We start from the raw sequence: 25,601 nt of genomic DNA on the forward strand, positions 1-25,601 counted from the left end.
TTTTTATTAATGCGAGAACAATGGCTTCTATTATACAGTTAGCATGCTAAATTTTTCAGGAATAGAAAGCCTGCCGTTTTCTATTAGCTTGGAATCCCCATCGATGATGTCACTGGTAGGCAGGTCCTCTGAGACACGGACCCAAGTAGTTCTCAAACTTTCAAGGACCCTCAGTTTACTATGCATTAGGCCAGGGGTCTTCAACAGGGGGTCCGGGACCCCTAGGGGGTCCGCAGAGTTACTACAGGGGGTCCCCCAAATCTTTGTGTGACATGTTTTTTTTTTTTTACATCAACCACTAGAACCCTAGCATCCCTTTTCTGAGGAGAACTTTAGCCAAAAATAGCAGATCTACAAGCTCAGCGCGAGGCGTTGTGAGCTTGTAGATCTGCTATTTTTGGCAAAGAGGTGTTTGGTGTAGAGGGAAAAAAGAGCAGACCAAGTAAACAATAAAAGTTTCATCTGAAACACAATTTTATACAATATAGAGGGGGCCAGAGCCGGCGCGCCCTATTAGGCAGAGTAGGCAGTTGCCTAGGGCGCCACTAGGGGGGGGGGCGCAAAAAAAAACAAAAAAAAAAACACTTTTTTTTTTTTTTTTTTTCAGAATCTAGGTGGCGCTGTGGCAGAAAACGGTGGCGGTGCGGGGGGGCGGGGGGGGGGGGGGGGGGGGGCGCCAGGAAAAATATTGCCTAGGGCGCCAAACTACCTAGCACCGGCACTGGAGGGGGCCCCTGCTTCATCTCTCTCTCAGCTAGGGGGTCATTGGCCTGGAAACGTTGAAGACCCCTGCATTAGGCCAATTAAGGACCCCCATAACTCTGAGAGTGTACAAATGGAACCGAATGTACCCGTTAGGGTCCATTCGGTTCCATGTGTACACCCTCAGAGTGACTGATGATCATTTAGCTGGGGAACCCCTAGAAACCCCTTGAAGTATGACACTGAAGTAGACAAAAAAATGGTACCATATTATCATGAGCATTAGTGAGGACCATGTGTGTGAAGATAAGGTTAAAAATGGCTCCTTTTAGATACAGATGTGGAGTACTGCTTCTTCCTCCTCCGTTGGTGGTGTGTGTGTGTCAGTTGACAGTGGGCAGGAACTGGAGGTCTTCACCGAGGTGCTGTTTTAACCAGGACACCAGGCTGAACAGGCTGATGTGAAAGTCACGGGCGTCCGGAGGGGGTCTGTCACTGCTGTGCGCGCCGCCGCACACGTCCGTAGTGCCCCAGCTCACTAGCCCCACCTGGTGGCGACAGCTTGTTAGAGCAGTTGTTTTTTTTCATACAAATTTTGGGCCCTATCTTGCAGGGCCCTTATCCCTAATTTATTTTTGCCATTTCTTTACTATTTTGGGGAGGGAAACATAGTTAGAATAGCTGATCTACAAGCTCACAACGAGTCGATGTAGATCGGCTAGTTGAACTATTTAAAAATGTTTTTCTAAATTAGTAAAATATGGCTTGTAAGTTCAGGCATAAGGTAGGGCGCAAGATAGGGCCCTTTAAAAGGATCCCAGGCTAATTAGCCAAATATGCCTTTATACATTATACTTGTCCTCTGTAACTGAAATGTAAGATTAAAAACACCGTAAATATTTTATTTATTTTAGAAATAGTTCATCTTTCACTCAATAGGGGCAATGCCCGTCACAGGTTGATGATGTCTAGCCCAATGGAATGTATGGAATGCATGTGAAAATAAAAAAACAACTTAATACGTCCTAAGGTTAATATGAGCATCAAATCAAAATCAATATTTTATTATGTTTTTTTTCCACATGCATTCCATAGGGCTGACCACACATGGACAAATGACATCATCAACGTGCGACGGGCATTGCCCCTCTTGACTAAAAGATTAACTGTTTCTAAAATAAATTAAATATTTAAGGTGTTTAAAAAAAAATGTTTTAGTTATAAAGGACAACTATAATGTATTAAGGCATATTTGGCTTATTAGCCAGGGTTAGTTACTGTTAGTTACAGTTAGTTACTGACCTGAAAGTAGCGCTTTCTTTTTTGAAGGAACAGCGAACCACCAGAATCACCTGTGATTCAAAAACAAGGTCACAGAGATTAACATTTACAACTGGATGGATTCTATTAACCCATTAAGACCTGGAACTGTGTCATTTTTAGACTTGAGCTAAAAAGCATTATTTTACACTTTGGGCTATTCAAAAATAGCAGATATACAAGCTCATAGCGCGGCACCGAGTGCCGCGCTACGAGCTTGTAGATCTGCTATTTTTGAAAAATCGTGAAAATGTGTGCAAATCTTTGAATATATACTTTTAAAGCGGACATTTTTAACTCAAATCTTTGCTTCTGGGGGGTCCCTGGAACAAAATATTTTGATGGGGATCTGCGGCCAAATACATATAATTTTGGGGGTCCTTGACATGAAAAAGATTGAGCACCACACCATATAGAAACATACGTTTTTGAGAAAACTGTTGGGATTTAGGAGACATGTAGAATCGGCTTCAGGTATCAATGGGTTAACACATGGGAGGGGGCGGCAGTGGCTCAGGGGTAGAGTGGCCGGGTAGAGTGAACTGGAAAACCGCAAGGTTCCCAGTTCGATCCCGGGCTGGGGGGCTCCCCTAGAGTTAGTGTGGAAGTGTCCTTGAGCAAGACGCTGAACCCCTAATTGCTCCCGATGAGCAGGTTGGTGCCTTGCATGGTTTCCTCCGCCATCGGTGTGTGAACGTGTGTGTGAATGGGTTAATGGCACAATCAATGTAAAGCGCGTTGGATAAACGCGCTATATAAATGCACCATTTTTACATGGGGCCGCATTCAGAACAGTTTGTATTGAATATAAATATGTTCAGATACATGTAGAAATATACATGTATCTGAAAATAATTATATTTTGGAGCCGCAAATACATTTCACTCAAAATAATGCCCTCCCAACGTAGGACCGCCCACAATATATGTTCCTGTCCGTTGTTTTGTATATCAAAGATACACAAAACATTCAATTGACACGTTTGCTATATGGGATGCGTTATGATTGTTATGATGGATGGAGTTATGTTTTTAGTGTCAGACCCTTAACTGGTGGGAGTTATGTTTATAGGGTCAGACCTTTGCAGGTGATGGAGTTATGGTGGAGTTAGATGTTAGTGTCAGACCTTTACAGCTGATGGAGTTAGATGTTAGTGTCAGACCTTTACAGCTGATGGAGTTAGATGTTAGTGTCAGACCTTTGCAGCTGATGGAGTTAGATGTTAGCGTCAGACCTTTACAGCTGATGGAGTTAGATGTTAGTGTCAGACCTTTGCAGGTGATGGAGTTAGATGTTAGCGTCAGACCTTTACAGCTGATGGAGTTAGATGTTAGCGTCAGACCTTTACAGCTGATGGCATCCTGATGGTCTTGCGTTCCTCCAGAGCAGAGGAACCTCTCAGGAACATACTCTTCTAGAGTCACATCGGTGGGACGGTTCAGGGTCTGCTTGGCCTTCTCCACACAGCCTGGCCTCTGAGACATGTAACACAGTATGTAGACTACCTGAGCACTGTTGCTTGTGGTTAAGTATTTGTATTTGTGGATACTTAGGACTTTCACTCCACTACATTTCAGACAGAGACAAATATTGCACTTTTGACTGGAGGGAAAAAGTACATTATGAATTAAGCACTTAACCCTAGGACCCGGATATATTTGTACTTTGAAAAAAAAAAACATTATATTTTCCTCACCAAAGTACTCCTACAAGACCATCTGAAAGGTTTAAACATTTTTTTTGCATGTTTTGGTAGGTTTTTATGTAACTGATCCTCACCCAGACTAAAGACAATAGAAGTGGAGCTCTCCGTTAGTTTTTTATACCGTGTGAAAAAACATATTTTTTCCCTATTCTGGCCTAAAATGACCGGGGGGAAAAAATGAGAACCGGAAAGGGAATCTGCGTCATGAAACCGGAACCCGGTGAGTCTGAAGGAATCAGAAAGTGAAACTGATGATGAAAAATAAACAGAATAGCGCGATCACAGTAAAACGTAAAAACTCGTTCTGGCACTGAGGGCATTCAGAAAAAACTCGGGATAACTCGGGGCTTGGCACTGAGAGAGTTAACGTAATCGATTGAATAATCTCTTAAGACAATAATGTAAAATAATAGCATTAAGAAAGTAACATAAACTCACCTGGCTCCCTCTGTGGATGTGTGTTTGTTTGCGTTTGGACTTTCCCTCAGACTTTGATTTATGGATAAAGAAGGCGGCAGTCTCCTTGTGCGACAATAGCTCCTCTTCTACACACACACACACACACACACACACACACACACACACACACACACACACACACACACACACACACACACACACACAGACACATGTTACAGTGAGGTAATAGTTGTGACTTAAAGGGATGTAGTTCACCCCCAAAATGACTTATTTTTCTATGGATTAGTCACCCCATGGAGACTTGAATTCATGGAGATTTTTTTGTTTTTTGTCGCATTCCTAAACCAATAATTTGATGACCAGTGGACCGGTAGGCAGCGGTTCTGGTAGGAGACACAAAGGAGACTCTTTGTGTCTCCTGTGTGTGGGTTGCTTCTAAATTCAGCCAATAAGGAGAGAGTAGAGTACCCATTTATCAGCTTAAATTTTAAAAGTGTTCCAGTTCCAATTGTGTCATTTCTCATTCTCATTTCTTTGTGTCATCACTTCCAATTTAAATTGTTTATCCTGTATGAGTTCTCTCTCCTGATTGGATAAAATTGGTATCCTGACTCCTGACCTGAAAACACATTTTCTGTTTACTAAAAAGCTGGAGAGACGGAGACCCCCGTCACTGAACAAACACTCTATAGTACTATCACAATATGGAGCTATTTAACACGTATTATAGTAAAACAAATCCCTTACTGCACCTTTAATACTTTATGTGAGTGTTAAAAGGTCAAGAGGTCAGGTCTTACTGTGCTGTTCACACGTCAAGTTGAGTTTCTTCAGGGCTCGGTTGGCTGGAACGGTGCATGGCAAACAGATTGGTCTGACACACACACACACACACACACACACACACACACACACACACACACACACACACACACACACACACACACACACACACACACACACACACACGTAGTGGAAAAAGTACTCACATTTTATACTTAAAAGTAAAAGTATTAATACAGCAGTAATAGAAATAGTCTGTTACAAGTGAAAGTCCGGAATTGCAAATTTACTATTTACTAATTTACTACACAGTAGTATCGGCATCAAAATGTACTTAAAGTACCAAAAGTAAAAGTACTCTGACGCAGAATATTGCGAATATTGTTTCACAAGGTATCCCGTATAAAATGTATTAAAATCTTTTGAAAATACCAGATCTACTATTTGAAATTAGCAGATGCTAAGATCCTGTGCAGTACTTTTGTATCTGCTCTGAGGAAGGCTGTGGCCGAAACGCGTCAGCGTTCTCTCAGTAAAAATGAGAAATTACATCTGAGCCAGTCTCATCATTTATCTTGGAGTGCCACTTTTTCCACTTTGGTTGTTTTTGATTTAAGTTATATACATACTGTAGCTGAGCACCCACTGGCTAAACGAAAAAAGGCATCCAGAGGAAACACACCTGTTTTTCTTTCTTATACTGTACAGTATGTCACGAGGAAAACTTCAGAGAATATCCGTTTCTAGTAGGACAGATTGAAAATAACTTTATACTTGACGTTTAACCCCAGCATCCCCTATTCTGGGGGGAGACATTCATCAAAAATAGCCGTTTTACAACGCATCACGTAAAGCGCTGTGCCTGTAGATCGGCGAAGACATTTGGTGTAGATTGAAAAAGAACGCACCAAACTCAGGTCAGTCTAAAGTGGTTAACCCATTAAGACCCGGGAAAGCATCTGTCATTTTATATTTTAACCACCTTAACCATTATTTTATCCTTTGGCTATTCAAAAATAGCAGATATGCAAGCTCATAGCACGGCACCGAGTGCAGAAAAAGTTTGAGATCCACTGATATATAGCAACATAGTAAAAAAAAGAATTAAAAAAACTGTTAGGATTTAGAAGACATTTGTAGAATCCCCAGAAGAAAAGATTTGAGTTAAAAAAAAATATTTTTTTGCAAAAAAAAAGATTTAAATAAAATTGCAGATCTACAAGCTCATAGCCCGGCCGGGCTATGAGTGCTATTAGCTTTTGTATCTGCTATTTTTGAATAGCCAAAGGAATCTTAAAATGACACAGATGCGTTCCCGGATTGAATGCGAGTTAAGTCGCTCTGGATGAGAGCGTCTGCTGAATGTCTACATTGTAACAGTGTGTTTGTAAGTGTGTGTTGGAGGGGCTTGTCGTCTCACCTGGCCTTGCTGGACAGAGGGATGCTGCTGTTGAGCTTCACCAGAGCTATATCATAGTCATAGAACTCTGAGACGTTCCTGCTCCTCAGTGCTCTGGTGTTGTACAGGGGGTGGATGATCACATGACCTTTGACTGTACCGTCACCTAGAGATAGAAACACAACAGTAGTGTTGTACAGGGGGTTAATGATCACTCTCCCTTTGACTGTACCATCACCTAGAGATAGAAACACAACATTAGGCCCCCCGTTTAAACCAGCGGTTATGTCAAGGACCCCTAAATTGACACTTATTAGCCCGCGGACCCCCATTTGAAAAGATATGGCAGTCGCCAGGGACCCCCCCATAATTGACGATTTTTACGGCTCTAGCAGTGATTCTCAAACATTTGAATTCCAAGGACCTCCCAGTTTGACATGCATTAGGGCTACGGACCCCCATTTAATGGCATGTATATCTGGGACCCCAATTTATATTGTAAAATTCATTTAGCTGGGGACCCCTTGGAACTCCCTCAAGGACCCCTGGGGTTCCCAAAACCCCACTTTGAGAACCAACGGTTTCGACGGCAATGGTCTCTAGAGAAAACGGCAAAACTTTAAAACGGAAGTCTTTGAAAACGCTCCGCCTCGCTTTCTCCATGTAGGCTAAACATGGAAAACGGAGGGAAACCACAGAACGTGTGACGTCATGGCTCACGTGGGCTACTCATACGCAGAGTTGGCGGCGTATGAATATTTGAATGAATTAATCACAAATAATTAGCTAAAACATTTGCACTGACCATGTTCTACGTCCGCTGTCTTGGTCGTGTCGTACTCGGTGGCGTCCTTGCCGAAGCAGTGAGCGGCCGTCAGCACCCAGTGTCTGCTCACGATGGAGCCCACACACGTAGTCGTAGTGCCAGCCTGCGGAGGAGAGAGGAGAGAAGGTGCCAAAACAGTGTTCATTTGGAGCAAATTTAGATTTTGTTTCAGTCATAGTCTTTTGAATAAAACTTTAGTCTGGTTTTAATTCACTAAATATTGTAATATTTTAGTCAACTAAATATATACAATTGATTTAGTACGTTTAGTAGTTAATTCATTTATTTATTAATTTTGGCAGGACTTGGATGGCGTCGTGATGCCTGATTTGCGGATCGGCTATACCGAAAATAGCTGACCTACAAGCTCACTGATCTACAAGCTGGTAGATCAGCTACTTATCAGCTAATTGTGCGTGGGTGTGATCTACACCCACGCACAACGAAGCATAAAATAACGTGTCTTAGTTCTACTGGATCTCTTCACCACTAGTCCCCCCATAACGTTTTTGTCTATTTGTTGATGAAATTGTGAGTATATGCTCTGATCATTCTCATTTTGTACCATTTTCTGATGCATCTAAAGTGTACCATTTTCCATTTGTATGTGTTAACTCATTTCACATGAAATAAAAATAAATATTGCAAACTGTGCCAGCCAAAAATACATAGTAAAAAAAAAAGTGCTCAGGAGCCGAGATACAGCCCTTTTCAGTAATAAGTTAAACAAGAAGTGAATGGAGCAGCAAATCTTCAAATGATGATATCTTGGGTTCTAAACTTTAAAAAAAAACATATTTTTTCAAAAACACGTCAAACACGTCATTTGCACGCTGCGCCATTGCGGTGAAACACGTGAAACACATCAATGGCACTCAGTGTTAATATAAACCGCTCACAAAATGTAAGGAAACTTGAATTTGGGCCATTATATCTCCCCTTTACTAATACCAATCAGTAAAGCGTTATATATATATATTATCGGTGATTAGTCACCTTTACAACGAGATACAGCTTGTAAGCATCGGGCATTCGTGGAATGAGCAACACAGGCAAACGTGTGAGTAGCGCCAAGCAAAAATGTGCCAAAATGGCCTGTTAGACTTTTCTGCTGACATTCAATGTCGTGACATTCATGACATTCAATGGGCACAGGTGTATGACTGCCTCACAGGTGAATGACTGGCACCTGAACATGGGTTCTGCAACTTTGTTGAGTTTGTGTATGCTCCAAGCAGCAACACTGCCCCCATGGAAAGATGCCACTTTTGTCAGGATAAGGCCCGTGCAATAGGGCAAGTGAAGCTGGTGTTCCGTTATGCAGTGTGTCAGCATTATTTGGTGTTAGCCCTGGTACCATTTCCAAACTTAGGACTAAGTTCTGTGAGACTGGTGAAGTCAACAAGGAAGACAACAACCCAGACCCCTTGCTTCACTGAGGAACCATAGATTTACAGGCAAGATTTGCACAACGGTACCAAAGACAGATGTCAAAGTTGCAGGGCCCATGCTCAGGTGCCAGTCATACACCTTTGACTGGCACACACCTGCCTGCAAATGGTACCAGGGCTGACATCAAATAATGCATAATCCGCGTAACGGAACACCAGCTTCACTTGCCCTATTGCACGGGCCTTATCCTGACAAAAGTGGCATCTTTCCATGGGGGCAGTGTTGCTGCTTGGAGCATACACAAACTCAACAAAGTTGCAGAACCCATGTTCAGGTGCCAGTCACTCACCTGTGAGGCAGTCATACACCTGTGCCCATTGAATGTCATGAATGTCACGACATTGAATGTCAGCAGAAAAGTCTAACAGGCCATTTTGGCACATTTTTGCTCGGCGCTACCCACACGTTTGCCTGTGTTGCTCATTCCACAAATGCCCGTTGCTTACAAGCTGTACCTCATTGTAAAGCTGACTAATCACCGATAAAAATGATATATAACACTTTACTGATTGGTATTAGTAAAGGGGAGATATAATGGCCCAAATTCAAGTTTCCTTACATTTTGTGAGCGGTTTATTTAAAAGTGTTTGTGCCTCTCAGGCACTCTGCAACGTTGTTTTGGTCTGATGGGCTCCTTCTGGTATGTCAACAATATTTTATAGCAGGTTAACCTCGTTGCCACACGGATTTGTTGTTATGAACGTTGTGCATAAATGACACCGCAACCTTGGTTGCCCAGGAAACGGAGCCAGTCGAGACACAACTGACGGCTGAGGTGATGACGAAAGGCGTAACCCCACATTATGTGTATACAACTCTGTATTTCTATTTTAAAGGAGAGTGCCGGTCATTTTAGGTTGTATGTTTGATGACATGACGCTGGTTGCTTGTTTTGTCTCACAGAACCTGGCGTGTGCCAGATTTTGTGAGAGAAACAAGCAACCAGCGTCATGTCGTTCTCCACGAACGGTAGCTCATGCGGGACATTCAGCGCATGTTTGAGTATCATGAGACTCCATGATGACTAGTAGGAGAAAAAACAACGACTTTACATCGGTTAAAATTGACGATTTTCACTCTTACACACTTCTCCCATTATGCCGCTGCAAGGGGTCTGCAGAATGGACAACAGGGGCAGATCTGGAAATATTCAACGTTCCTTTGTATGTTGGTGAGTGATTAGCGACACATCAAACATACAAACAAAAATGACCGGCACTCTCCTTTAACATCAGAAGAATATATCTGGAACCATGCTTTTCCGACGCTTGTAAGATCTCTTCTCTGGAATAAACCCAAATCCTATTATAATGAGAAGTTTTCTCCGTTTATTGATGTAATTAATTCACATCTGACCGATAGATATGGACCGGGCATCGTGTTTTAGTCAGTGAAAAAAAGGGAGTCGACGAAAATCTTTTCGTCATTTTAGTCGACAAAATGAACACTGCGCCAAAACACACGTTTACCGTTGGAATGTGTTAGTGACATGTTATCGTAGCGAATGTTATCCCGGTGAGTCGGGCGGCCAGACGTATGCACATTTCTCACCGGTTTTATGGTGACGTGCCAGGGGTTGGTGTAGACCTTCCCCTTGTATTGGGCGTCTTCAGAAACTTCCTCCTGAGCCACCCCGCACATTGTCACACTCTCGTCACCTGTCACAATCAGTCACATCAATAACACAGCTGAAAATCGTAGATGTAGAAACCTAGACACCTCATTGGCCGCTGCAGTTCATTGGAGCGAGCTGTATCCGCGGCCGCCATATTCGGGAAGCCACGCTGCCACTCAAAGTGACTACTGGCCAATCACAGCGCGTCTTTTCCGGGACTTGTCAGAATCTAGTTGTATAGAAAATATCCCGTTATATTTGTATACAACTAGATTCTGCCAAGTCCCGGACAAGACGCGCTGTGATTGGCCAGTAGTCACTTTGATAGGCAGTTTGCCTTCCCAAAAATGGCGCCCGCAGATACAGACGCCCCCAGAGTCGGAGGAGGCGTCTACCTTTTTTATGTCTATGGTGAAAATAGGCTCTATGCACAGCAGCCATATTGGTGTTACCAATGACACTAATGAAGGCTCTGTTCACAGGTGTTACCAATTACACTAATGAAGGCTCTGTTCACAGGTGTTACCAATGACACTAATGAAGGCTCTGTTCCATTCTGGTCAAACAGAGTGAGGGTGCTGATATTGTTGCATGTTGGCTCACTGGAAACACTCTGCTACACCAGTGGGTCTCAAAGTGTGGTCCAGGGACCCACATGGTTCCTTGAGGAGGGTTCCAAATGGCCCCTTGCGGGTGTGTAAGTCTGAGAGTGTACAAATGGAACCAAATGGACCCATGAGGGTCCATTTGGTTCCATTTGTACACTCTCAGAGGTATGGGGGTCCTTGCTTGTGAGCTGGTAGATATGATTAGACTTGTTTTGCTGGGTTTCAAGTGGTTAATTAGAACTCACTGATCATGCTATTGAACACCTCTCCCAGCACACGGTAGGCTTTCATCAGAAACAGGTGCTCCTCGCCGTTCTTCTTTGAGGCAAGGTCGTTCAGCGGAGGTCTGTTGACGTTTTCCCCAACGCCAAACACGTACACATCTGAGGACACGTGCACACACACACACACACACACACACACACACACACACACACACACACACACACACACACACACACACACACACACACACACACATATAGTACATCCGAGAACGCACACGTCTTATGCTGCGTTCACACTGGTTAAAACAGATACAAAAGATACAATGCTTGTTGACCTCAACATGCGAGTGATTTTATTTTTTACTTTTTTCTTTATTTGGATTGTTTATTTCGGACACAGTTAAAAGACAAAGAACTAGAAAAAAGTGTTCCTCAGAGCACAGGTCTCCGCCAGGTCAGGTAGGTTACTGTGGCCTCCTGGTGGCGCTATAATAGGCCAATGTGAAAAGGGTTGCCATTTCTTCTTAGGCCATTCAATCGGACACTGCATTCATGATTTGAGGCATTTTGTTCCAAAAACTGTGTTGTGCTAAATTAGACCTGCGAACCAATCCTGCAAACTTTGGAAGTCAATCTTAGCCAATCAGGATAGAATATGGAGAATTGGACAGATTCGTGTTGATCACATTACTATAGAGATACTGTGTACTGATTTGTGTGAGGTTTGGACAAAATCTGTAGGAGTGATATATCCAAAAATGTGTTTTGCACAAATCGGCCTCCTGGTGGCGCTAAAACAGGCCAATCTGAAAATTTGAGGGCAGAGGTTTGGCTTTGGCATCCAGAGAGTGTGTGTGCACAGTTTTGCAGCGGCCGGGCTAACAGTGCCGGAGATTAGCTGTTCACAGACAGACACAGAGACGGACGGACACACGGACGGACAGGGTGCAAAACATACTCTCGCCATGCCTTTAGACCTGGCGGAGACAATAGTGAAGAACATAATGACATTTTGTGAGTGGATTTTGTGAAGAAGAAAATCCAACGACCGAGAAAAGAAAATATAAAGTCTGGGGTTAAAAACAACACAAAAGTGGCTGATGGAAATACTGTGATTACCTTTGGGTTTCCAGACAGCCTCTCTTTACCTCTTATGCCTAAACCTTTTGTGCTTTTAGTCATAAGAGGCAATACAGGGCCCAGAAACTCCTGAGGCTAAAACCACTACCAGAACAATGTGATATTGTTGACATCATCATCATCATCATATTATAACTGCACTGGTAAAAACAGTGATATTAACAGTGTACCCAGTAGAGTCTCGTCCGTATGGTCCAGGGATGTGTTGCTGTAGCCCAGTAGGTTTCTGATTCGTGCCAGAGCAACCTGGGGCTGGAGACCTGTGTTGGAGTAACCTGAAGAAGAAGAGATTGATTGATTTTATTAGACAGAAATGTACATTTCTGAGGTGTCCGCTGGCCTAGCGGTCCAGGCGCATACCATATACGCTGGCAATCCAGCTTGACAGCGTGTTGCGTGTTCGACTCCTGTTCCCGACGACCTTTGCTGTATGTCTCCGCCCCATCTCTCTCCCCATTTCCTGTCAGCCTACTGTCCAGTCCAAATTAAGGCATACAAAAGCCCCAAAAAATATCTTTAAAAAAAAACAAAACATTTCTGTCTAGTGCATCCGACAAAGCCGGATTCACCACAGTGGTGGATTCGAACCCACAAACTCCACGATCGTGTGTGCATGCAGCTTACCATCCGTTTCTATGATGATGATGTTCTGTGTCTCGTGGAATTGGTTGCCCTTGCTGCGTTGCTTCACAAAGGCCAGGGCGTCGTAGACATTCTGCAATGCAGCGTACAGATTGGTGCCCTTCTTACTGCCGTGACCTGTGCACATGAACACATGGAAGGGCTTGAGTGACATGGTCTGTGGATGAATACATATCTACCTTACAATTTGAATCCTGCGCCATGTCGGTTGTCCGTTGTATGTATGTATGTATGTACGTTGCAATCTGGCAAGAGTGATGCAACACTGCATCACTCTTACTGTCTGTCTGAAACTTTACACTACATCATCACAACAAACCAACCTGTTACCAAGACGACGATGACGATGAGACGGTCGTCCCGAATATGGACACAACGCCAGTGTGACGTAATCTCACGACAGCATGACATCACATTGGACCCGTTTTGACTTTATTATGGAGATCTCTGGATCTGTCTGTCTTTCCCTTTCATGCCCATATATGGGGATCTATGTATCTGTTTGTATGTGTCCTTTTATGCCCATATATGGCATATATCTCTGTCGCTTTTTGTTTGTTTCTTCTTTAAGCAGAATATGCAGCTTGCATAAATCTGCATCATTCAAGTCATCATCCCAGATGCTGGACTTTTCACTTTTGACTGGGCCAGGCGACAGTTTCCAGTCCGCACTGCTCTCGCCACCACCATCAACAAATCACAAGGCCAGACACTTACAACAGTTGGGGTCTATGTATGTACGTTGCAATCTGGCAAGAGTGATGCAACACTGCATCACTCTTACTGTCTGTCTGAAACTTTACACTACATCATCACAACAAACCAACCTGTTACCAAGACGACGATGACGATGAGACGGTCGTCCCGAATATGGACACAACGCCAGTGTGACGTAATCTCACGACAGCATGACATCACATTGGACCCGTTTTGACTTTATTATGGAGATCTCTGGATCTGTCTGTCTTTCCCTTTCATGCCCATATATGGGGATCTATGTATCTGTTTGTATGTGTCCTTTTATGCCCATATATGGCATATATCTCTGTCGCTTTTTGTTTGTTTCTTCTTTAAGCAGAATATGCAGCCTGCATAAATCTGCATCATTCAAGTCATCATCCCAGATGCTGGACTTTTCACTTTTGACTGGGCCAGGCGACAGTTTCCAGTCCGCACTGCTTTCGCCACCACCATCAACAAATCACAAGGCCAGACACTTACAACAGTTGGGGTCTGGCTTCGATCCCCTGTCTTCACTCACGGACAACTATATGTTGCCAGCTCAAGAACGGGTGACCCAGCACGCCTAAAGTATGCCATACAGCAGCAGGAAAACCACACTGAAAACGTCACGGAAAACGTGGTTTTCACAAAAGTGCTTCTTCCCCACTGAGGTAAGGCTGTTGCATTCTTCCATGTGTCATTTCTCATTGCTCAACATAACCAACAATGCCTACAACTTCACACAAAAATCACTGCCTTCACTATCACATGATCCATGGTGGACGTCTCACATTGTCTGCTTGACTCCTGCCTTCTCCTTTTCTCCCATTCTGCAGGCTCTGCCATGACAACCTGTGGACCTGACGACGTCGCCACTGTCTTTCACACCATTTCATTCTTATCCACCTTTTACACAAATAAACTGCTAACTTCATCTCCTGAGATTTCAACTATCTTTTCACATTGTACACCACTGCACACTCCCCACAGGTCTGCCATACCAGGTCTGAGTAATCACAAAGTGGGTTTTGGTCATTGGAGAGGTGAGGCACGTCACCTCTTTCTGAAGTGGGTACTTTCAAAGCCTGCCGTGGATTTAGGAGAGCACAAAACTCTCTCTCACACTGTGAGGTGCCTGTAAGGTGGCACTGCAAAGTGAACGACGCGTCACGCTAGACGTTCGGGCCGCGTAGCGGCCCGAACTTCTAGTATACATACATACATACATACATACATACATACATACATACATTTTTACTTTTTTTTTTATCCCATGATTTTGTAACCCTTTTTCACCCGGTGCCAAATATCTAAGTGATCCTGGGCACTACACTCCCCCCGCCAGCCTAGGGAGCCCAGAGCCGAGCTCATGCCTCCATCAATGCATGAGAGCCAACTGACCTTCTTGTCACCTGACAGGGGGGAGGAGTTTCCCCGGTAGGACGTAGCGCGTGGAAGGAACATGTTATTCCAACCAGTTCCCTTCCCCTCCATCAGGCGCCCCGGTTGTCATGGGGGAGGCGGAGACCAGGATTACTACATGTTTTTGTGAGGGTATTACCTACCCTAGGGGACACGGTGAGAACATGCAAACTCCACACAGAGTAGGCCCTTTCGCCAACCCCATCTAGGTCTTAAGTAGGATTTTTTACTTTACTGGAGTATTTCCCATTTCCAATACTTTTACTTCTACTCCAGTACATCTCAGAAGCAAATATTGTACTTTTACTTCACTACAATTATTTGACAACTGTAGTTACTAGTTACTTTGCTGATTTAGATTATTATCACAAAACACACATTAACCACTTCAGCCCTGTACACAGCACATTTCGGCCATTTGAAAATAGCCAAAATAGCCACAAGCTGTATCTACAAGCTCACAAGAGAAAACAAACACACTGATGAAGGAATGCAGTCTTACTGTCGTATTTGAACTTCATCAGCTTCCATTCGACCACCTCTGCGTCGCTGGACGATTCGTTGTGGATGCTGACGATAAGTTTAGGCTGTGAGGCGAACGACACCACATGGAACCTCATCTGTACCTCATAGCTGTCCAGCTTAGAGAAACAACAGTGGAAACAACATGACATGTAAGGGTCAAACAGTGTTGATTTTGACGGCAAATCTTTATTTAGTTTTACTCATAGTCTTTTGAATAAAATTCCATTTAGTTTTAATCATATATTAGTCATCTAAAATGTTTTAGTTTTAGTCTAGTTTCGGTTGACTAAATACCATAATTGACTAAATCTACAGTTGATATAGTCAACTAAAATGTATGTTGGCGGTGCCTTGATGGCGTCGTAATGGCTGTTTTTACACTTGGTTGTATGCTGAAAATAGCCGATCTACGAGCTCACGTGTTGCAGCGCGACACGTTGTGAGCTTGTAGATCTGCTATTTTCAGAGAGCAACACCCGAGCGCAACCAAACATAAAATGACTTGTCTTTTAGTTCTACTGGACCTCTTCTCCACTAGACCCTCACTAACATTTTTGTCTAGTTTTTATTTGTTGACAAAATTGTCAATAATTATATTTTGTCTTAGTTTTAGTCATCATAGCTTAGCTTTTATTTCGTTTTTTCTTTAGTTTTCGTCAGTGAAAGATATTTTTGTCGACCAACATTTTTCGTCATAGTTTTAGTCGACGAAATCAACACTGGTGTCAAACTATAGAAACAATCAGTGTTAAAGGGATGTTTCACTTTATGGGGTCATTTTAACGTCTAACTCAGGCGTTTGTGAACCCCCCCAGACAGTTTTTAAGTTGCTTGATTCAGTATTTAGATATTTGATATTAATTTTATCAGACACGCCCCCTTCCTATACAAATCCATCTTAAAACTCCATTTTAACCATGATAGATTCATCGAAAACACCCGTCCTTGGTTCTGGTGACTCATACTGCCCTCCGAATATGTGAGGGGCCGTGTTTTTTTATTACTTTTTTCATTCTGGGGTGCTCACAAAAGCCTGAGTAGATGTTAAAATGACCCCAAACATGTTTGAAAGTGAAGCATCCCTTTAATTTTGACAGCAAATTTAGATTTTGTTATAGTCATGTCTTTTGAATGAAATGCCATTTAGTTTTACCCATATTTTAGTCAACTGAAATGTTTTTAGTTTTAGTTTTAGTTGAGTAAATATAAGATTGTTGTCTTAAGTTTATTTAGTCGACAAAAATATTTATTTTGGCATGCCGTGATGGTGTCGCAATGCTTGAGTTACACCTAGCTTTGTGCCAAAAATAGCCGATCTACAAGCCAGATTAGTGCAATTGCTGAAGAACAATGTAAAGTAAAAATCACATTGATGCAGTCGTTCTCAACCTTTTCAGCCCGCGACCCCCCAACATAATCATATTTGAACTGGGGACCCCCCACCCTGACAAACAGTAGAACGGAACTAGTCAGGGATCGTGACAGTAATGCTTCAACTCCTACAATAGGCTCTATGCACAGCAGCCATATTGGAAAGAAATTGGGCCCCTTCTTTACTTCCTTCACAGGTGTTACCAATGATACTAATGAAGGCTCTGTTCCATTTAGTATGGCATAGTGGTTGTCTTATTTTCAAGGACCCCCATAACTCTGAGAGTGTACAAATGGAACCAAATGGACCCTTACGGGTCCATTTGGTTCCATTTGTACACTCTCAGAGTTACACACCCACCATAAGGGGCCATTTGGGAACCAAAATGGAGTGTTTCTAGTGAGCCAACATGCACGATATCAGCACCCTGACCAGAATGGAACAGAGCCTTCATTAGTATCATTGGTAACACCTGTTAAGGAAGTAAGAAGAGGCCCAATTTCTTTCCAATATGGCTGCTATGCATAGAGCCTATTACTACTGCAAGCTGTGTTTTCTTATGTTCCTTGTTTCTTAGCATGATTTTGTGTACTCTTATTTTGTAGTTTGTTATGTGCCTTCCTGTCTGCCCCTGTAGTTCTGTCCCTGTCTTGTCTAACCAGTGTTTCCACATGTGTCCTCTTAGCCTGGGATCAATGAATACCTTTTTCGGGTTTGTGATCCAGTCGGGAGCGGAAGTAAAGTAACCCTACGTCACCAGGCGTGTCATCAGGTGGCCGGAACCCGCAAATCCGGAAAGACCTCACCCCAAAATAACTGCGGCCGGGATCAAGGGCATTGTAATAGGACCTACCTAATAAAATCCTTGATGTGGCGTAGTTTAGCTTATTTTTTAAATATAAATGTGAGTGCACTTTCCGGAGACTATTTAGTGTCTGTCTACCTTTGTTATCCCACGGGAACATTGTATTCCATTTAAATAGGGATTGGGGAAACTAACAGGAGGAACCAAAACAAAGCGGCTCCGCCAAACCGGAACCGCAACTTCAGGAAAGAGAAATAGCTTTTTTTTTTTTTTTTCCAGTAGGCGTGGCGTAGACCGGATCACACGGGCCATTAATAACGAATACCAGGCTTTCCTCCGAGGTGGAAAGACATAGATATAGAAACCTAGATACCTCATTGGCCTCTGCAGTTCGTTGGAGCGACTGGTATCGCAGTCGCCATTTTAGAGGAGGAAAGCTACCATTCAAAGTGACTACTGGCCAATCACAGCGCGTCTAACTGACTTTTGCTGTGCGCTGCCTCTTACGAAAAGACCCGCCCCCACCTGCCTCTGATTGGCCTACCGAACGCCCCCTTCTGTGACTCATGCGGAAGCTTTCCCCCTCTGAAATGGCGCCTGAGATACCAATGCCTCAGAGCCGAAGGAGGCGTCTACGAGGCTGTCTATGTGTTTCAGGAGATTGTCCTGTTGTCTGGTTAGTCCTAGTTAGTGTATTTATACCCCCCTGTCCCCTGTGTTTGGTTGCTATCACATTGTGAAATGTCATGAGTTCTGTTCCTTTAGTTGGCAATCCCTGTGTTTGAGTTAATAAACACTTTGAATCGACCCCTAATTCAGCCTCTCCTACATTCTGCTCTGCCTCGCACCATGGCAATTAGTCTGACTCTGTTCCACAGATAAATATTGTGAAAATAGCTGATCTACAAGCTCTCAATGCCTCGCATCGCGAGGTGTTGTGAGGTTGTAGATCAGCTATTTTCACAACGCTTGCCTCTTTCTCGTGTTATTTGACAATTTGGCCAATGTTCGACCAGTGTTTATAACGTAGTATAGCTTGTTGATTACTTTTGACTCAGAAATGCTCTTATTTTTTATTATATTTTAGAGGTATTAAAAAGGTCCTTAAATTGTCACTTTAGACACAGTGGTGTGTTCTACAGTGTTACGCTGTATACGTCAGTCAGGGGCCATTCACTGTGTGTACGACACGACACCCTCACTCTCACAGATCCGTGATTTCATCCCCCCCACTTTTTGAAAATATAAAAAATATATATATATTTTTTTTTTGATAATAAATCGGTAAAATCAGGCAAAAATAAGAATTAAATAACCTAACCCTAACCCTAAAACCAAAATAAAGTAACCAAAACACGAAAAAAACTAACAAAATCCGCCCCAAAAAACGCAAAAGTTTGAAAATACAAAATGTGTTTACATTTGACAGTTACAAATGTTTTTCACGCTTTTTCAAAAATAGCAGATCTACAAGCCCATAGCGCGGCACTCGGTGCCGCGCTATGAGCTTGCATATCTGCTATTTTTGAATAGCCAAAGTGTAAAGTAAGGGGTACAGTCCACCGAAAGTCCACCCCCCCCACCTTCTCAGAGCCTGTGACGTCCCTGTATACAGTGCAATTTTTTGGGGGGAAAAAAGCGTATAGTCTAACTAACCATTTCATCCATTGGAAACGCGCAAGCATATACCCACGACCACGCGCATGTCGTGCTGGGAATGAATTATCGTATACCCTCCGGAAAAAAACGAGAACACACCACTGCTGGGCCCCCCCCCAAAATCATGAGCTCCCTCCCCCCAGACTAGATGTGACCCAGACCTTCCTGATGAGCTGGACGGTAGCGTCTCTGCTCTTGTTGAAATCCTCCTGGCTGATGCTGCCTGACGTGTCCAATAGGATGAAGATGTTCATACGATTGTTATTGGACACACGGATGCTCCTCTCCAATGACTCTATAAGGACGACAAGGATCGTGAAACATTAGAAAAATGAACACAATTCAGTACCAACCACTATACCACTACGTCTGTCTGTCTGTCTGTCTGTCTGTCTGTCTGTCTGTCTGTCTGTCTGTCTGTCTGTCTGTCTACCACACACACATACTGTACAAACACAAAATGTGAGTTAGCAAAGCCCTATTGACACCATTGCCGACAATGACATTAATTAATTAACCCACATTCTTTCCACCCTGGGTCAGGTTGTACATTAATTCACACTGTCACAGTCACAGACTTGTCTGTGTCTAGGTCGTATGTCTATGTTATGTTCCTGTTCTGGTTTTCATGGTTCTGTGTTCATGTCTTCCCCAGGTGTTTCCAATGTGTAATCAGTCCTCATGTGTATATTAGTCTTGTTCCCCAGTCAGTCCTTGTCCAGTCATTGTTTGGTGTCACATCATGTTTAGTGTATGTATCTTGTTAGTTTGTGGTTTTCACGTCTCCCCTGTTATCCTGTATTAAATTCCCAATCATGGGTTTGAACTCTATTTCTGCCTGACTGTCTGCATTTGGGCCCTCACCACACCACCAGATCATGACAGTCCCCCCCCCCCTGGGTCAGTGTGGGTCAGGTTGAACCCACCTTCCTTCTTGAAATGTGGAGACAGAACATCCATCACTCCAGACAGAGAGCCTCCCATGGCCTCTGCTACGGCGCGAGGGGAGTCGAACACATAGCGCGCTGCAGACACACACACACATACATGCATGAAAAAATGTAGATATAAAACACATACGTGACATAAAATACATACAGTACATGAAAGTCCATAGTTACCCTGGCACCGTGGGGCGGTACCGCTCCACTCCCTGCTCTCCAGACACTGTCTCTCAGCAGATCCCAGCAGGTCCAGTCCGGCCTCACAGCGGTACCGGACCTTCTCTCCCGTCCGGAACCAGGAGGCCCTCGACGACCTGCGGGCCCCTGGAGGGACCCCGGGGTCTGCACAGTCATCAGCTGCATTTAGGGGGAATGCAACGGTTTAATTTCCCACTAATTGATTTAATCAATTATAAGAAAGGTAATAGATTCTAGATCTACCAGCTCACAACGTTGCCGCGAGGCGACACGTTGTGAGCTTGTAAATCGGTTATTTTCGCTGCGACACTTTGTACGACAAAGTATGACAGGGGTCTTCAACAGGGGGTCCGGGACCCCTAGGGAGCCCTCAGAGTTACTACAGGGGGGCCGCCAAATCGTTGTGTGATATGATATGTTTTTTTACATTAACCACTTCAACCCTAGAATCCCCTTTTCTTTTCTTTTTTTTCAACTTTTTCTGCCTTTATTGATAGGATAGTAGGAAGGAAATGGGGAGAGAGATGGGGGGTATACCATAGAGGTATAATATAACTAGAGGGCGGATTGCCCCGGCCCCAGCTGTTCATTTCAACGCAATTGCTCAGTGGCGTTTTGAAGCACCCGGAAGTAAGAAATATTGGTTCCATATTGGTTCCATGGGTCCATTCCATTGGTTCCATGGCATGGGTCGTGACACGTCGTGAGCATGCACACAAACGGGAGATGCACGCGCAGAAGCATTTTAAGTGCATTCTCAGGTTTGACCACCAGGCTTGGCCGCCTCACTGTTCTACCGTGGTGCTGGGGGCTTGGGGTATACGCTGTCAACCTGTATTATCAGCATATGTGGTATGCGCCTGGACCGCTAGGCCAGCGGACGCCCTAGAATCCCCTTTTCTGAGGAGAACTTTAGCCACAAATATAGCAGATCTACAAGCTTGTAGATCTGCTATTTTTTTGCAAAGAGCTATAGGTGTAGAGGGAAAAAAAGAGCAGACCAAGTCAATAAAAAAAGGTTAATCTGAAACACAATTTCATACAATGTAGAGTAGGGGGTCCCTGCTTCATCTCTCTCTCTCAGCTAGGGGGTCCTTGGCCTGAAAAACGTTGAAGACCCCTGCCTTAGGCGGTTAATCAGACTGATCAATTAGGGCGATCATAAAGAGAAAATCAATCAAAATCAAGAAAAGTAGATTAGCCCATTAAGACCGTGAAGGGAACACATCTGTGTCATTTTAAGACGTCTTTGGGTCATTTTTTTGAAAGAAATCGTGAACATTTGTGCAAATCTTTGAATATATATATTTTTAAAGCGAACATTTTTAACTCAAATCTTTGTTTCTGGGGGTCCCTGGAACCAAACATTTTCAGAAGGGGCTCCGCGGCCAAATACACATGATTTTGGGAGGTCATTGACATGAAAAAGTTTGAGCACCACGGATATTATAGCAACATACGTTTTTCTTTTAAAAAAAAACGGATTTAGAAGACATTTGTTGAATCACAGGGTGCCGCGCTATGAGCTTGTAGATCTGCTATTTTTGAATAGCTCAAAGAAATCTAATAAAAAATCACACCCAGTGTGAAGTGGGCGGTGTGGTCATCACAGTGGTCATCACTTTGTTTTGAAGCTCACTTTTTAAAAAAAATGTTTTTTTTAAGTGCATAGTCCTATTTATAGGTTGTTCATTTCATCATGTGTCTCACTAGCCAATCACAGTGCTGAATAGAGTCAGCCAATATAGTCAGCCAATCACAGTGCAGCTAGCGTTGTACTAATGTAGCCAATGGCCAGGGGCCACCCATTGTGGGTGGAAGAGGTGTACAATGGGGGTGTACAATGGGGTGTACAATGGGTGGCCAATCACAGTGCAGCAAATGTCAATGTCCCAACCCCAGTTATAGGGGCGGCTACGCCGCCCAAAAATGACACATGGATGCGTTCCCGGTCCTAATGGGTTAGAAACACAATTATTGAAAGCAAAATGAAAACGTTGTAGTCTCAAGGAAGGCTTAGCTCCTCCTCCAGTCACCCTGGTTGTCACAGATGGGCGTGGCTCCGGTCCACAGTCCAGACAGGGTGCAGGTCCTCTGGGCCGACCCGGACAGGGTGAAGCCCTCCAGGCAGGAGAAGCTCTGGTTCTGGCCCGGACGGAACCACTGGGCCCTGGGACTCATCTCACCGTTGTCCACCTGCACATGACCTGGACACAACACCTCTATATGAGAGAGAGAGAGAGAGAGAGAGAGAGAGAGAGAGAGAGAGAGAGAGAGAGAGAGAGAGACAGACAGACAGACAGACAGACAGACAGACAGACAGACAGACAGACAGACAGCAGTTCAAATCAGTGATTTAATTGTGTTTTCTGACATTGAACGTTTGAACTTATAAACATAAACATTACATCTCTGTTGGCCTTCATAGGCATTGTCAACACAAATTGCACAGGGCTGATATGACCAAGGAAATGACTTTGATAAATTACTTAAAGGACCACTTCACCCATTTTCATATAAGTGGTCCTCACTAATGCTCATGATAATATGGTACCAGACTTGAATTCATGGAGAGTTTTTAGTTTTTGTCGCATTCCTGAGCCAATATTTTGATGAACTAAATAATCTCCATGGCTTCATGGAGTGTGTAATTGATAGAAAAAAAGAAAGGAAGGACTTGCAACTCACTTTTAACCCATTAAGACCTGAGGCCGATTCTAAAAATGTTTCTAAATCCTAACAGTTTTTTGGAAAATAAATTGTTAAAAAAAAATACAAAATATCTCAAAATATTTTGTTCCAGGAACCCCCCAGAAGCAAAGATTTGAGTTACAAATGTTCACTTTAAAAGATGTATATTCAAAGATTTGCACACATTTTTATGATAAAAAAGCAGATCTACAAGCTCATATGAGCTTGTAGATCTGCTATTTTTGAATAGCCAAATACATATAGAAATCTAAAACAACTTCACTCAAAACAGCAGCAAACCATTTCTAACCCGAAGAAGGCGGTGAGGTCAAAACATTTTTCCTGCTGTTTCCGATACAGACTGGAGCGTATTAAAATGGAGTTACGAGCCGTTCCTTAAACTTCAATATTTATAAAACCACTTTCAATTTGAAGACACACACAAAAAAGTGAAAATAGCCGATCTTCAACGTCACAAAGCGTCCCGTTGTGATATTTATCATAAATCCCGCCCCCCTACCGTCCTCTGAAACATTATACCTTTACAGGTGGCCCGGGATACCGGTCTGCCATTGGCTGATCTCATGGTGGACCACTCCCCCTCGGCGCCACATAGCCTATGGCTGACAGGGTAAGGGTAGAACCCCGGGTGACAGCGGTAGGTCAGCACACTGTCCTGCTCACCGGCCTTTGTGCAAACAAAAATAAAATCCTTTATTCACAAGCATTGAATCCCACTGCTATGCTTTTTACTATGTTTTATTCACATGTCATTGATGATTGTTTATTTGTGCGTGTGGATTATATGTGTCGTGTTTTTTTTTGTTAGTCGTTTTGCAATCCCATTTCTTTCCCCCCAGTGCCTATTGTCTAAATATTCCTGGGCGCTACACTCCCTCTGCCAACGTAGGGCCCAGAGCCGAGCTCCTGCCTCCTTCAATGCATGAGAGCTAGCAAGCGCTTCTTATCACCCGGGTTCGCTGGTAGGACGTAGCGCATGGAAGGAACACGTTATTCCAACCAGTTCCCTTCTCCTCCATCATCTGGCTGACCAGGGGGAGGCAGTATAGAGACCAAGGATTATATTTGTCTCGTTGTTGATGTCTATGGTTACAATGTGTACGGCACTTTGGTCAACAACAGTAGTTTTTTTTATGTGCTTTATAAATAACTTTGATTTGATGTGATTGATTGCAGACATCATCAGAACAGACACATCACGCACACAACAGCTGCTGCTGACAAAAATAAAGAAAAGAGAAGTGGTCTGTTTGGTTTCATTTTATAACAACCACAGCGACTTCTTTTGAAACGAAACTGATGAACCGGTATGTGTGTTAACACAGCAACTGTCAGCAATAATATCCACATACTAGTAGGAGAAGTTGTGAGCTTGTAGATCAGCTATTTTCATTATTGGAGAAAAAAATTAAATAAGTTAGTTTTCCCCCTAATCAATTAAATTGATTAAAGGGATAGTTCACCCCCGAAATGACTTTAAAAAAAAAAATCTATTAGTCACCCCAAGGAGACTTGAATTTATGGATATTTTTTTGTTTTTGTCACATTCATTTTTTCAAATATCCATAAATTCAAGTCTCCATGGAGTGACTAATCCACAGGGAAAAAAAGTATTTTTTTGGTTGAACTATCCCTTTAAGTGTGACTACCTGTGAGTAGGAGACAGATCCATCTCTGATGCTCTCTGTGGTGGGACAGCTGATAGGACCTTCATCCTCATACTCATAGTCTTCCTCCTCGGGCTGATCAGCTGACAGGAACATATGGTGGGTTATGGATACACTATTTCTGATCCATTTAGATCCACATGGTTCTCAACATGTGAGCCAGGGCTGTTGGTGGGCCACGAGGGTATTGCATGTGGACCCCCAAAATAATTGCCAAAACACTACGATTTTAATGACAACAAGAAATATAATATAAATCAATTGATCGATCAATCATTAATTCATTTGGGGTCCTTGGCATGAAAAGGTTTGAGAAACACTGAAGCAGAAATGATAAAATTATATTCAATTATAGATAGATAGATAGATCTGATAGATAGATAGATAGATAGATAGATAGATAGATAGATAGATAGATAGATAGATAGATAGATAGATACAGCAAAGGCATGAGGTATTAAAAGTAGTTAACCCCAAAACATACTTATTTTCTATCAATTACACACCCCACGGTCATCAAATTATTGGCTTAGGAATGCGACAAAAACAAAAAACAATCTCCATGAATTCAAGGCTTCATACATGAGGATTATTTTTTTTGGGTGAACTACTCCTTTAAAGAGAGACAGATGCATAGATAGATATCAGACTCACCATGTAGAACGGAGCTGAACAGAAGGACACTCAGTATCACTGCAACACACATGACCTCTGACCTCCAGCAGACTCTCTGAA

The 25,601-nt window shown here is 43.1% G+C and overlaps 1 protein-coding gene across 1 annotated transcript; it reads right to left on the bottom strand.

Moving 5' to 3' along the window:
* Window positions 1-1,085: 1,085 nt before the first annotated feature.
* Window positions 1,086-25,601, bottom strand: LOC311050272 (complement C2; the record flags this gene model as incomplete). Its single annotated transcript, XM_084064284.1, has 19 exons — window positions 25,521-25,601; window positions 24,849-24,949; window positions 23,719-23,866; window positions 22,524-22,709; window positions 20,467-20,646; window positions 20,272-20,370; window positions 19,507-19,640; window positions 15,487-15,625; window positions 12,822-12,956; window positions 12,368-12,472; window positions 11,076-11,213; window positions 10,159-10,265; window positions 7,135-7,258; window positions 6,351-6,495; window positions 4,948-5,021; window positions 4,166-4,272; window positions 3,365-3,497; window positions 2,005-2,054; window positions 1,086-1,250 (listed from the first exon to the last, which is right to left on the bottom strand). Exons 1-19 carry the CDS (start codon window positions 25,570-25,572, stop codon window positions 1,086-1,088), a joined length of 2,322 nt encoding a protein of 773 aa, XP_083920410.1. The 5' UTR covers window positions 25,573-25,601.

Source organism: Gymnoscopelus microlampas (genome assembly GCF_963454915.1).
Source record: "Gymnoscopelus microlampas genome assembly, chromosome: 8".
NCBI classification, from domain to species: Eukaryota; Metazoa; Chordata; class Actinopteri; order Myctophiformes; family Myctophidae; genus Gymnoscopelus; species Gymnoscopelus microlampas.